The sequence below is a fragment of the Bubalus kerabau genome, chromosome 1, assembly GCF_029407905.1.
Source record: "Bubalus kerabau isolate K-KA32 ecotype Philippines breed swamp buffalo chromosome 1, PCC_UOA_SB_1v2, whole genome shotgun sequence".
NCBI lineage: Eukaryota > Metazoa > Chordata > Mammalia > Artiodactyla > Bovidae > Bubalus > Bubalus kerabau.
Genome location: NC_073624.1, coordinates 71,283,141 through 71,298,740, shown reverse-complemented (window position 1 = coordinate 71,298,740; position 15,600 = coordinate 71,283,141). Strand labels below are relative to the sequence as shown.

Here is a 15,600-nt window from a genome sequence, read left to right as displayed (position 1 = left end):
TGGATCCAAGATACTAAAAATTTTATCTTGTTGGATGGATGCTGGATATTTTTGTATTCCTGCTTCCCAGGTGGCATGTGGTAAAGAATCTAATCTGCCTGCCAATGCAGAAAACCCAAGAGACGCGGGTTCAATCCCTGGGTGGGGAAGATACCTTAGAGGAGGAAATGGCCACTCACTCCAGTATTTTTGTCTGAGGGACAAAAATTCCAGGGACTGAGGAGCCTGGTAGGCTACAATAGATGGGGCTGCAAAAAGTCAGACACAACTGAGTGTGCGCGCGCGCGCACACACACACACACACACACTTGTGTTCTGTTCTGAGATGCAGTTAAGTTACTTGGAAATAGTTGCTTTTGATTTAGAAGGACAAGAGGATTCATTTTGCCCTACTATAGAGGCAAACCCATTCTCTGCAGTCTACTCCATGATTTATAACGTTTTCCACTCTGGCTACTGTGAACACATTATTCTTGCTCCTTTATGAGTGAAACCGAGGGTACTCATCAGTTAGATCCATTAAACTGTAATTTCTTAATGAACAGTGAACTGTAATATGCCTTCACTGATCAAGCTCACTTTAATTGTTTTTACAAAAACTCGCATGTCCTCCAAGTTTCATAAAGTCTAAAAATAAGATACTTTCCTGAGATGTTTTTCAGGAATTTGCAATCGGCTGCATTCAGTTTTAGGTAGAGCTAAGATTAAGACCACTAACTGTCCAACTGGGCTTGTATGAAGTGTCCACTTGGTGACCTTTTGACGTGAAAGGGCCCACAATTCCACCCTCAGAACATGCTAATGCCTCCATTTTCTGAACATGTGTCTCATGGACAAGCAAGCAGCTTACCTGCATCTGCATAAGAATGACTCACTTTTTTCTTATCATCAATTACCCTTCCCCATGCTCTGCATACCTTGGACTACCCTGCTTCTTTATTTCCACAAATACCCTGAGTCCCTTGCTATCAGGTAGGTGGATTTCAGAGTTGTTCTCCCCACTCCTCACTTGGTTGCCTCACAAATAAATCCTTTCCCTGCTGCAAACTTTGCCATCTCAGCATCTGGCTTGTAGCACATCTGGCAAATGAACCTGATTTGGTCACATGAACCTAAATGACTGCTCTAATTCTTTTGATAATTCTTTTCTTGGCCTTGGGTGGCTTGTCACACACATGCAGTAGTCAACTGTCAGCTGAAGACTTACAAGAGTCTTCAGTGGTTTCTGTAGATCTCTAGGTCTCTCTCTCTCCTTACGTGCTGCTCATTCCTCTCTGGTCCTCTGCCCTGGAAACTCTGGCTGTCTTGGTCTCCCTGGACTCCAAATTCTTTTCTCAACTAAGGGAGGTTGCCAGGCTTTGCATGGGTCTTCCCTTTTGTGCTGTGCCTTGGAAACTCTCTCAATACAGTAAGCTGAGGAAAACACAGGGCTCATTTCATTTGTTTCATACTTCTCAGGGATCACTGTTCTTCAATGCCTGATGTCCAATATTTTAGGAACCATGGTTTCATATATTTTGTCAGGGTTTTGGTTCATTTAAATGGAAAGATAAGTCTAGTCCTTGTTATTCTACCTAGGCCAGTAATGAAAGTTCTAGTACTTAGGTTTTATTCTCTTTAAATGTTACCAGAGTTTTAGAAGAGCTGACAAGTATTCATAGTAAGGGTTGTAGAAAAAAATCCAAAAATCCAAGAATGTAACATATACCACTGCTCCCCAATTAAAGAAGTTACGTGTCCGTTAGCAAAATAATACACAATAGAGCATTTCCCCCAAACAGTAAGATAGTGCTATCTAATTTACATTCTAGTCTTAAAAGCTAGTAAACCCTTTTTACATCATAAATGACAAAATTCGTCATAATATAGAAAACTAATTATGACAAAATAATCTGAATTCATTAGGTCAAATCTATAATATAGTCGGCCCTCTGCATCCACCGGGAGGAAAAACATTCCAGAAAGTTCCAAAAACTAAAACTTGAATTTGCTATGTAACAGCAACTATTTACATAGCATTTATATTTTGTTAGGTATTAAAAGTAACCAACAAAAGACTTAAAGTTTATGGGAAGACATACATAGATTATATGCAAATATTATGCCATTTTATATAAGGGGCTTGAGCATCCATAGATTTTAGTATCTGAGAGGGGTCGTGGAATCAAACCCCACGTGGACACCAAGGGATGACTATATAAGAAATTTCTGATTTATCAATTTATTTACATTAACATTTTCCACATTATATATGTTGACCATAACATATTAAAATGAACACATTTACCAACTTGATTTAAGGAAATAATACCTCTAAGAAGCCCAGAGTTATCAATGGGTCCAGGATAAACGTTTTGATCTCCCATCTGGTATTTGTCCCAACTGTCAAAGCCAACATACTTTTTCCACTGTTTGAACCAGCGACTATCGACTAGGTACCTAAAAAAGAAGAGAAATTGGTAAAAGAAAATATCAAGAACTTCAAGAATAGCAGAAAAGCTATCTTTTTTTTTAAATATATATATTTATAATGTGGACCATTTTGAATGAATTACAATGTTGCTTCTGTTTCATGTTTTGGTTTGTTGACTGCAAGGCATGTGGGATCTTAGCTCCCCAACCAGGGCTCAAACCTGCATCCCCCACATTGGAAGGTGAAGTCTTAACCAACGGGCCACCAGGGAAGTCCCTCTATTTTTTATATTTCACTTTATATCAAAGTACATGTCTACTTCAAAGGATTACTGAGAATAACTAATGCCACAGTTGTAGAAGAGAAATATTTCACTTGTATAAGGTATTATTTCTATTGTTCTATAAAATATCTACTACAGACAACTACTGACATACACATTAAACAAAAAATCCTTAATAGAACTTTTAAAAAAATGCAGTAGCTGTTCAGCACAATATGTGCCAACTGAACAAAAATTCAAATGACAATGACAAGCGTCCATCAAGGTAAAATTTTACATGCAACATGGTAAAATGTTAACATGAAAAATGGTTCTTTTGCAAAAAACTTACAAATACAGTATGCTAATTATATGTGTTTTACTGTATCTTTCAGGGAGTAAGGAAAGCAATTATTAAAGGTTTGGAAGATTGATTTTAGTAATTATAATCAAAGTTTTAAAAGAAACTTTAAAAATATCTAGCTTCTTTACAACAGAAGTTGATAGCAACAACACTGTCTCCCACTGTTTCTCGTACGTAAGTAAAATTCGCTGGGGCAAGCAATTGGTTTTTAATTGATTTCACAAGTATGAAACCAAGCACTATAACCATTACTGAAACTATATTCACCCTATAGCTTTCTCATCAGATGACCAGTTACAGAAAAAGTAAAATAATAGTCTCTAGCAAAGATAGAATAAAAAAATTATTATTCTAAAAAAACCATATAAATTTATTTATATTATATATACCATGCTTTGCCACTGGTTCATAATTATTTTAAAATTCTTTTCCAGAAACATTTTCCCTCACAGTTAACTAGGCTCAATCACAAACAAAAGCAAAGGTTAACAAGATGTTTAAAGTCCACGTGTGTAGCCAAGTTTTTTAGAACATCATTCCAATGCTTCCATGCTTACAATACTATTCATAGAGCCCTGTAGGAATGAAATGCTATCTTTATGTCTGAAAATACTTGAAGTAAAGGCACCAACCTAACAAAACCCCACAATTTTTAAGGAATATTCATCAGCAGTTCGATTTCCTAAAAATGGGTAAGGTAGAAGAATTATCTATACATGAGTATTCCAAACATACTATCAGGGTCATACAATGGAATGCCACCAAGTTGTAGATTTTGATCTATGAGGAAAAAAGAGAATTGAAAAACTAAGTTTTAAGAAAACCCTGTTTGTAAGATAAACAAAATAGATTAGACTAGCAACGTCTTTATATGTTAAACTGAATAAAGAAAATTAGACTTAACTGTATGTGTGCATGCGTGCTCAGTTGTGTCTGACTCTTTATGATGCTGAGGATGGTAGCCCGCCAGGCTTCTCTGTCCATGGGATTTCCCAGGCAAGAATACTGGAGTGGGTTGCCATTTTGGTCTCCAGGGGATCTTTCTGACCCAGGGATTGAACCTTCGTCTCCTGCACTGGCAGGCAGGTTCTCTGCCTCTGAGCCATCAGGGAAAGCCAATGAAACATGAGGGAAGCAGAAAACACAGGAGTATCTATTACGGAAATAACGTGCAGTCTTCTTAGGTGTATTCTTGAAATTAGATAAAGTGGACATATAAATGAAAAAAAAAATTCTAAGACATTTACATGGATTTGTTGTACTGTAAAAACTTTAATCTATTATAGACCTGCCCTAAACACAAGATTCCTCCATTTTAATTCATAAAAGCCTAGGACAAAACCAACAGCTCACCAAGATTTTAAGTGAACAAAGACCTAAATTTATTATACATTTTCAACAGCACTCTTAATCTTTGATACGTTATTAAGGTCCAGATGCACCCAACTTCTGAGTTTCTTTTTTGAATAGTTTTAACTATTTGTAAAGGTTGATATTTCATGGTTTTTATTCTTGAAATAGCAATCTGTACAAATAGTTATACCTGATTTTAAGATGAAGTCTAAAATCGGTAACTTTGCCTAATAGGTCTTGCATGATCTGATCTGCTTCTATCTCCCTCTTTAGTCTTAACTAGTACCATTTTTCTTTTTGCTGAGATCTAGTTCCTGGACATACTATTTTCTGCCTCATGGTTCCTTCTGCCTCAAATATTTTCCTACTGCTCTCACCACCTAGTTAACTCTTATTATGTTTCAGATAATTTAAACATCACTTTTCTCAGGGAATCCTTCCATAAGCTTCTCCCCATTTCCTCTTAGTTTGGAAAAGAAAACACAAGATGGCAATCTCAGTTTACTAGCTCTCAAGACTCTTTATTCAGTTACAAGGATTACCTTTAACAATAACAAAATAGCTAACATTTGAGCTTTACTCTTGGGCAAGGCAAGTACTTCTAAGTACTTTAATATACTGACTCACTCACTCCTTTAATTACCCAATGAGGTAGGCACTCCTATAATTTCACAGGCACATAGAAATTAACTTGCCCAAGGTTACAAAGTTAGTGCCAGACCTGTGATTATGAAAATGTGTTAGCGGCATAGGGAGAAGCGAAAAGACCAATGAAAGCACAAAGAAACAAGAACCAGGCTCAAGTATTCAACATTTGTGGAACTACGCTACATGCTAAAAGCATCATTACAAACCAGTGTAGAAAGATCTGGATATATATATACATGGAAAAAATTAATTAGAGCTCTACACCTCACATATATAGTCAGTTCTACTTGAAAAAGTTTAAGAAAACCTGAATGTGTTAAATGTGACTGAAATAAGGGAACAGTAACACAAAGTCTGCGTATGCTTAAGTACTACTTCACTCTAGTGCCAGGACTAGGGTAAAGCAAGTGAGATGCCAAGGGACCCCAACAGGGAGTGCGTCCTTCTACACCCTAGGAGCCTTACTTGTCTCAGCCTAGCCCTAACTCCAAAACAAACACTAGATAAATGTGGACAACTACCCAGCTATACTGAGTGGCACAGGTGTGCACAAAACATACATTTTTACATCTACTTGCAATCACCATGTGCATTATGAACTACACACTCCACATCTGTTACAATTTCTTGGCGCATTTTGGATAACCTTCCTTCTACCATTTCACAATAATTTACAGGCTGCAATGTTTTTGAATCCCACTTCAAGCAAATTTCCTTTTTTTCAAAATAAAAATGACATATTTTTTGTGGTATTAGTGTATCTCTTAACCTTTAATAAATGTAAAACTATGCTACCATTTTTATTAGGTATCTTTTTTAAACAAATGGGTCGCTGCCAAGAAATTTTCAAGTGCTGTGCCCCAACACTATTTTTCCCATATGCCCTGTGGGTTTTACTGCATGGTTTTGCATATAGCACAGTGATTTTCAGGAACACATGCTCTGTTACAGCAGAAACTGTACAAAAATAAATCATAGTTGGATTAAAAACATAAATGTGAAAGCAAAAATATAATTTTTTAAAAGATAATGGAGAAAACTCTTGTTACTTCAGAATATAGGAAGAGTAAACACAAAAAGCAAAAACTCTTAAAAGTAAAGGTTGATAAAATCGCAAGGTTAAAATGAAAAGCTTCTGTTTAACAAAGGAACCAAGTAAAGAAAGACAGAGATTGGGAAAAATACTGCCTATAACCAACAAAGGATTAGAATACATGAAAAACTCCTTTAATTTAAAAAGAAAAAAAGGACAATACACAGGACATCAGAATAGCCTCGATACCTGTATCATTAGCAATGTAAAAAATACAAATTAATATCATACCACCGCGTTTGCATGCAATTGGTGAACACACAAGCACACGTACATGTGTCAATAATATTGTGTGGAGAAGATGTGTAGTAACTACAGCTCATAAACTATCAACTAGGGTGTAAACTAGAATCCTCATTTTGGAGAATAATTCGGCAAATTTATTAAAGATGAAGATGTGCATACTGCAGAATCACATATTGTCATTGCTAAGTCTTATAAGAAACTCTTGCACATATTTACAAGAATACAACTTGTAATGCAGTTACATTATATATAACACAACATAATTAGCAAATGGAAAACAGGAAAAGCTCCCTGATATCCACTATTCCTATCACGACATATCATACAAAAACTGAAATGAAAAATACAGCTGCAAGTATTAACATGGATAAATCTCAAAACTGCAATGTTGAATAAGAAAAACAGAAGCTGCAAAAGGATACATGTAATATAACACAAATACATTAAGATACAGATACGCACACACAGTACAACTATAGAAAATTTTTAAACATGCGACAAATAATAATATTCATAGATTCATGTATACATATTGAAAATATAAGTAAAGGGAATAATAAAAATCCATTTCTGGATGGTGGCTCCCTGTGGCAAGAGAGGGAAGGGGTTAGGATGAGTGAAAACAGGTACAGGGAGATTCAACTGTATTTGTAAAGCTTTTTTTTTTTTAACTAACAGAGGTTTACACAGCAGTTTTGTTACATTTTTCTTTGTATTCTGTTTTCTGAAATAGTATACTTAGTATGGAAGAAGGCAATAGCCACCCACTCCAGTACTCTTGCCTGGAAAATCCCATGGACGGAGGAGCCTGGTGGGCTGCCGTCTATGGGGTCGCATGGAGTCGGCCACGACTGAAGCGACTTAGCAGCAGCAGCAGATGACATACATCTTTTCCTTGTGTGAGCTCCTCAAGACCAGATGCCATATCACATGAACCTTTGTAATTCCAGTCCCTCACTCAATTCCTGACACAAAGCAATTGGTTAATAAAAATTTACTGAATGAATGAATAAAACTGCTTCTGGGTATGCTTTTATTTACCAGAGTAACTTGCTACTATGTATTAGCTTAACAATATCATTTCCTGAATACTCAGTAACACTTTAATAGTTACCAGTTGAAACTTGATTTCCTCTCATGTTGCACAAAATAACACCCTATTTGACATTTTTTGTTATTGTGTTTATAAATCTTTCTTATTTGACATTATTATTTTAAATATTCATATAAGTTGCCTAAGGGTTAGTTTTCAGAGAAGGCAATGGCACCCCACTCCAGTACTCTTGCCTGGAAAATCCCACGGATGGAGGAGCCTGGTAGGCTGCAGTCCATGGGGTCGCTAAGAGTCGGACACGACTGAGCGACTTCACTTTCACTTTTCACTTTCATTCATTGGAGGAAATGGCAACCCACTCCAGTGTTCTTGCCTGGAGAATCCCAGGGACGGGGGAGCCTGGTGGGCTGCCGTCTATGGGGTCGCACAGAGTCGGACACAACTGAAGTGACTTAGCAGCAGCAGCAGCAGCATACTTAATATGAATTATATGTTTCCTATTTAATACAGAATAACCGTTTATATGGATGGGCTTCCCTGGTGGCTCAGTGGTAAAGAATCTACCTGCCAATGCAGGAGACACAGGTTTGATCTTTGGGTCACAAAGATCTCCAGAGAAGGAAATGGCAACCCATGCCAATATTCTTGCTTTGGAAATCCCATGAACAGCGGAACCTGGCAGGCTATAGTCTACGGGGTCACAAAAGAATTGGACACGACCTGGCAACTAAACAGTAACAATGGTTAATGTATAATCTTCATATACATGCACAAAATGAAAGAGTCAAACATACAGACTATGAATAATGTTGCAGTCAACCAAGCTGATAGCAAATGAGATTTCAAGTATAAAAATGGGATAAAAATGTGTACAGAAAAATGTATAAAATGCATAGCTTTAGTTTTATTACTCTTTACTTTTTAAAAGAAATTCATTATTTTCTATTATTATTATTTTATATTACCTCATATTTATTTTATACTATCTCTTTGAAAAGAAAAGACCCTGATGCTGGGAAAGATTGGAGGCAGGAGAAGGGGATGACAGAGGACGAGACGGTTGGATGGCATCACCAACTTATTGGACATGAGTTTGAGCAAGCTCCAGAAGTTGGTCAAGGACAGGGAAGCCTAGCATGCTGCAGTCCATGGGGTTGCCAACAGTCAGACACAACTGAGTGACTGAACGATGACAAATCTCTTCCAAATCCAACAGATTAATTTCCATTCAGTTCAGTCACTCAGTTGTGTCTGACTCTTTGTGACCCCATGAATCGCAGCACGCCAGGCCTCCCTGTCCATCATCAACTCCCGGAGTTCACTCAAACTCATGTCCATCGAGTCGGTGATACCATCCAGCCATCTCATCCTGTCATCCCCATCTCCTCCAGCCCCCAATTCCTTCCAGCATCAGGGTCTTTTCCAATGAGTCAACTCTTTGCACGAGGTGGCCAAAGTATTGGAGTTTCAGGTTTAACATCAGTCCTTCCAATGAACACCCAGGACTGATCTCCTTTAGAATGGACTGGCTGGACCTCCTTGCGGTCCAAGGGACTCTCAAGAGTCTTCTCCAACACCACAGTTCAAAAGCATCAATTCTTTGGTGCTCAGCTTTCTTCACAGTCCAACTCTCACATCCATATGTGACTACTGGAAAAACCATAGCCTTGACTAGCCGGACCTTTGTTGGCAAAGTAATGTCTCTGCTTTTGAATATGCTATCTAGGTTGGTCATAACTTTCCTTCCAAGGAGTAAGCGTCTTTTAATTTCATGGCTGCAATCACCATTAGATTCTAAGAAAAAGTTACATAAACCTTGAAGAATTTTCTTTAGAAAAACATGACTTAATTGTTTCCAAACTGATCAAATTATGAATCTGATATATAGTAATGCATTCATTTTCAAGAAATTATTTCCTTTTGTTAACTAGAGCAACTACTAACTAAGCCAGAAAGGTGAAAATGATTGGTTGACATCTCGTAAGAAAAGAAAAGCACAAAGTACAAAAATACAAATTATTACCCTTGTTATCTGGGAAGATATGTAAACCAAACAGTCAAAAAATTCTAAAACTGACATATATACTGACTTTAAGCTGATCAAGCTTTAGTACCAAATATTAAACTTACCAAATATTAAACTATAGACTTGCAACCATCCTGCTGCTGCTGCTGCTAAGTCGCTTCAGTTGTGTCTGACTCTGTGCGACCCCATAGACGGCAGCCCACCAGGCTCCTCTGTCCATGGGATTCTCCAGGCAAGAACACTGGAGTGGGTTGCCATTTCCTTCTCCAATGCATGAAAGGGAAAAGTGAAAGTGAAGTCACTCAGTCGTGTCTGACTCTTAGCGACCCCATGGACTGCAGCCTACCAGGCTCCTCCATCCATGGGATTTTCCAGGCAAGAGTACTGGAGTGGGGTGCCATTGCCTTCTTCTGCAACCATCCTAGGTTCAACTAAATACTAACATGCAAACATCTAGATGGCCCAGAGTAATTATTAACCTCTTTATGATAAACAAATTTAAGTTTCTTACACAAAAGAGTTAGTATGATACAGATGAAACTGAGGATGAAATATTTCTGAATAATATTGAGCCATCTGACTGTGTTCCTATATAAAAAGCTATGAAGCAAACGTACCAAAATATGCTCACGATCATTTCAGCTTTTGGGTGAGGCTTCGGACTGTGGCTGAATCACTATCATTCCCTCTGTTTCAGGTGAAAAGTGAAAGTGAAAATCGTCCAGTCGTGTCCAACTCCTTGCGACTGCATGGACTATACAGTCCATAGAACTCCTCAGGCAGAATACTGCAGTGGGTAGCATTTCCCTTCTCCAGGGGATCTTTCCAACCCAGGGATCGAACCCAAGTCTCCCGCATGCAGGTGGATTTTTTAACCAGATGAGCCACCAGGGAATACAAAGGACTTTAATGATGATGCCTCACATTTGTCACTACCCAAAAGGCCTGTTTTCGTTCCAATCCCAAAGAAAGGCAATGCCAAGGAATGCTCAAACTACCGCACAATTGCATTCATCTCACACACTAGTAAAGTAATGCTCAAAATTCTCCAAGCCAGGCTTCAGCAATACATGAATCATGAACTTCCAGATGTTCAAGCTGGTTTTAGAAAAGGCAGAGGAACCAGAGATCAAATTGCCAATATACGCTGGATCATTGAAAAAGCAAGAGAGTTCCAGAAAAACATCTATTTCTGTTTTACTGACTATGCCAAAGCCTTTGACTGTGTGGATCACAACAAACTGTAGAAAATTCTGAAAGAAATGGGAATACCAGACCACCTGACCCGCCTCTTGAGAAATCTGTATGCACATCAGGAAGCAACAGTTAGGACTGGACATGTAACAATAGACGGGTTCCAAACTGGGAAAGGAGTACGTCAAGGCTGTATATTGTCACCCTGCTTATTTAACTTCTATGCAGAGTACATCATGAGAAACGCTGGGCTGAATGATGAAGCACAAGCTGGAATCAAGATTGCCGGGAGAAATATCAATAACCTCATGTATGCAGATGACACCACCCTCAGGGGAGAAAGCGAAGAGGAACTGAAGAGCCTCTTGATGAAAGTGAGAGTGTGAAAAAGTTGGCTTAAAACTCAACATTAAGACAACTAAGATCATGGCATGTGGTCCCATCACTTCATGGGAAATAGGTGGGGAAACAGTGAAAACAGTGGCAGACTTTATTTTGGGGGGCTCCAAAAATCACTGCAGATGGTGATTGCAGCCATGAAATTAAAAGACACGTATTCCTTGGAAGGAAAGTTATGACCAACCTTGACAGCATATTAAAAAGCAGAGACATTACTTTTCCAACAAAGTCTAGTCAAGGTTATGGTTTTCCTAGTAGTCATGTATGAATATGAGAGTTGGACTATAAAGAAAGCTGAGCACCGAAGAATTGATGCCTTTGAACTGTGGTGTTGAAGCAGACTTTTGCGAGTCCCTTGGACTGCAAGGAGATCCAACCAGTCCATCCTAAAGGAGATCAGTCCTGAGTGTTCACTGGAAGGACTGATGTTGAAGCTGAAACTCCAATACTTTGGCCACCTGATGTGAGGAACTGACATGTGAAAAGACCCTGATGCTGGGAAAAACTGAAGCCGGGAGATGAAGGAGATGACAGAGGATGAGATGCTTGGATGACATCACTGACTCAATGGACATGAGTTTGAGTAGGCTCTGGGAGTTGGTGATGGACAGGGAGGCCTGGCGTGCCACAGTCCATGGGGTGGCAAAGAGTCAGACACGACTGAGCCACTGAATTGTACTGACTGATGATTCTCAAACACTAGTATACCAATATGAAAATGTTTCTATAATGATATTATGAGTTCAAAATTACTAAAGAAAATTTCAGAGATTAAGTATCTATGGTCTTCAATCGATCTCAAGTCCTTTAAAAACAACCTACAATCCTCCAGCATATCTCCAGTTTAGCCTTCTCTACTTCCAATAACTATTTCAAACCTTTTCAAAGCATTAAGTCTCTAATCCATTAGGCTGAATAGACAGCCTTGCTGCTTACTTTTCGAAGTAAGCCCCAACTTTCTAACTCTCTTATTCCACACCTTTATCATCAGTGATTCCCTTACATACCCGCGGAGTATACAACTCTCCTTAAATCTAAGGCTAATAATTTTTGTTCCTATTCTTTGGATCTAATTTCCTTCTGCCTCCTTGGAGACTTAACTTATAAACAGCCGCTACCATCTTTTTTTCCCCCTATATCTATTCTGTTTTTTTAACTTAGCATATAAGAAGATCCATCCACTCTTTTCCCCCTTCTGCCCATATGACTGCCCTACTCACATACACATTTCCTCTTCTACCTGCTCCCATTTTTCTGATTTGTCCTTGCAGCCAAGCTTCTCCTTCCTCTATCTTCACTTACTCTTCACCAAAGCACAACAGATCTTGCTATCCCAATGGGCCCTCAAAAAGGTCCTCGTGAAGTCACCAATGGCCACCCTACCGAATACAAAGGATTCATAATTTTGTTACCATATCAGTGCTTTTAAAAATAATCTCAGTGGATTCATAATTTTGTTACCATATCAGTGTTTTTAAAAATAATCTCAGTGATTGTACCTTTCCGGAGGGCAGGAATATATCTATATCTAAATGTATTTAGCTATTTTACAAGATTCCCTACTTCTACCTAAATGTTAATGTCACAGAGCTGCTCTTCAATTTCCTTTTTTCTCACAGTCAATAGTCTCAGTGATATTGTAACTTCACCTGGAGTCTAAAATCTGCATGCTAAGACCAATCCTCAAGTTCTTGAATATTTCCAATTTCTATTCATCCATGTCAACTTGGAATTTTTATAGAATTTCAACTTCAAGTTGTCAACTGTCTTTACATCCTCAAATGTACTCCTTCTCTAATATCTCTTTAATAAATGTCATCAGTAATTTAGTTTCCCAAACCAGAAACCAAATTATCCTATATTCTTCCATGACCCCTTAACATCTAGCAACCAAGTCTGTCCCTCTCTTCTTCATGCTCAGAAAAGTATCTTAGTTCTGTAACTCACCCTCCTCATCAGTCTTAAGTGGCATAGAGTACTATAACAGCTGCCCAACTTGTAACTGCTTTAAATTTGCTTGCTTCCAATTTAGCCTCCATTCTGCTGCCAGACATTTTAAAAACACAAATATGATCAATCACTCTACTGTTAAAATTAAAATTTAGTGTCATGTAACAGACCATCTTAACTGTCTCCTGAGAAACCTGTATGAGGGTCAAGAAGCAATAGTTAGAACCCCGTATGGAACAACTGATTGGTTCAAGATTGAGAAAGGAATACGACAGGGCTGTCTGCTGTTACCCTGTTTGTTTAATCTATACACTGAGCACATCATGAGAAATGCTGGGCTGGATGAGTGACAAGCTGGAATCAAGACAGGTGGGAGAAACATCAACATCCTCAGATATGTGAATGATACCACTCTAGTGGCAGAAAGCAAAGAGGAACTAAAGAGCCTCTTGATGAGCGTGAAAGAGAGAAAGAGCTGGCTTAAAACTAAATACCAAAAAAACTAAGATCATGGCATCCAGCCTGATTTAATTCATGGTAAATAGAGGGGGAAAAGGTGGAAGTAGTGACCGACTCCCCTTCTTGGGCTCTAAAATCACTGCAGATGGTGACTGCAGCCATGAAATTAGAAGATGTTTGCTTCTTGGCAGGAAAGCTATGACAAACCTAGACTGTGTTGAAAAGCAGAGACATTACTCTGCCAATCAGGTCTGTATAGTCAAGGCTATGGTTTTCCCAGTGGTCACATACAGTTGTGAGAGCTGGACCATAAAGAAGGCAGTGCCAAAGAATTGATGCCTTCGAACTGTGGTGCTGGAGAAGGCTCTTGAGAGCCCATTGGACAGCAAAGAGATCAAACAATCAATCTTAAGGGAAATCAACCCTGGATACTTGGAAGTACTACGATGCTGAAGCTGAAACTCCAGTATTTGGTCATCTGATGTGAACAGCTGACTCTCTGGAAAAGTCCCTGATGCTGGGAAAGATTGAGGGCAGAAGAAGAGAGTGTCAGAAGATGAGATGGCTGGATGGCATCACCAATGCAATGGACGTGAACTTGGGCAACTTCAGGAGATGGTGAGGGACAGAGTGTCCTGGCATGCTGCAGTCCATGGGGTCACAAAGAGTCAGACACAACTGGGTGACTGAACAACAAGAGAATAGAAATGTTTTAATTTATATTTATGTAAAGTTTTTTGTATAAAGTGTTTTCAAATTAATCTTTAGAGTAACTTTTCCTCCTCTTTTTTTTATTTAGCTGATGGGGAAACCAAAACACAGAGAAGCTATGTACCTTAACAAGGTCATACAACACTGAGTGTGTAGGGCCTGTTTTCAGTATGCACTCTAGTTTTCAGACTCTAAAGTTTAGTGTTCTTTCTACTGTATTAAACTGTACTTTGGAAGCCATTTACTAACAGAGAACTAAGGCTTCCCAGGAAGCTCAGTGGTAAAGAACCGCCTGCTAATGCAGGGGATACAGGTTCAATCCCTGTTTCGGGAAGATCCCCTAGAGAAGGAAATGGCAACCCACCCCAGTATTTTGGTCTGGGAAATTCCATGGACAGAGGAGACTGGTGGGTTGCAGTCCATGGGTTGCAAAGAGTTGGACACAATGCAGTGACTGAGACACATTTAGAATAAACAAAAACCTTTTTGAAAAAATATCATCTTAGCGTATGAACAGGAGTTATTTCATGAAGAATAAGATAAAAAGCTATCTAGATTGAAGGAACAGCACATGCTAGACCCAGAACAACTTCGGGATTCAGGTATACTAGAAGAGTTAAATGCAGTTGGAGTTTATGACAAAGGGAGAAGAGATGCTGGATAAGGGAGGCTGGGGCCACACTACAGCACCTTTAAGGTAATCAAAGATTTTATCCTAAATGCAAGGAAAGCCACTGACAGATTTTTAGAAGAGATATGATCTGATTTACATTTTATGAAGATCATTGGGAGTATCTCACAGGAGTGTTGGGAGGTTTAAACACAAGTGAAATGTTTAATAAATCAAAACTTACATAAAGTTATGAGTACTTCAAAAAGGCCTAAACTGTATGGTGCTAAATGTTCTAATGGTATCAAGACAGACAATGTGTAATGTGGTCTGGACAGAACAATTATCAATGGCTACAGAGAAGCAGAATCAATTTTAGAACCCAAAACAAATCAATTCAAAATGAGTCAATTTTAAAACAGCCCTCAAATGCAGAAAAGCTATTATAAGAACTGAAAAGCCAGGTTGTAGGTTTTTCGCTGTTTTTTGTGTGTTTTTTGGGGTGGGTGGTGGTAGAGAAGAAAGGTAGGAGTCTCAAAAGCTGGCTAGTGTCTCTACACACTAAAAGAAAATTTAAGAAACACATAAAGGGACCAATGAATGATTCAGAACAGTCGTAAATACAAAGACATTTAAAAGCAATACAGGGAAATGGGGAAATCCCAAGAGCTGGATTCAGAAAACCATAGGGCTAGTGAATGCATGGTTCTGTTTTGCTTTTTTGGATTAGTATACCTTTATGCTGACAATTTTCAAATAAGCAGTTCCTTCTTAATTGCTTAATACTGATATATGATGTTTATTTTTAAAAAAAACCC

At 38.4% G+C, this 15,600-nt stretch overlaps 1 protein-coding gene across 3 annotated transcripts in view; it reads right to left on the bottom strand.

The window, feature by feature from the left end:
- USP15 (ubiquitin specific peptidase 15) overlaps positions 1-15,600 on the bottom strand; it is a 136,246-nt gene that overhangs the window by 108,050 nt on the left and 12,596 nt on the right. For all 3 annotated transcript variants that reach the window (XM_055579238.1, XM_055579240.1, XM_055579244.1), the window contains exon 2: positions 2,312-2,439. In XM_055579238.1, the coding sequence (XP_055435213.1) occupies positions 2,312-2,439 (128 nt within the window). The remainder of the gene's footprint in view (positions 1-2,311; positions 2,440-15,600) is intronic.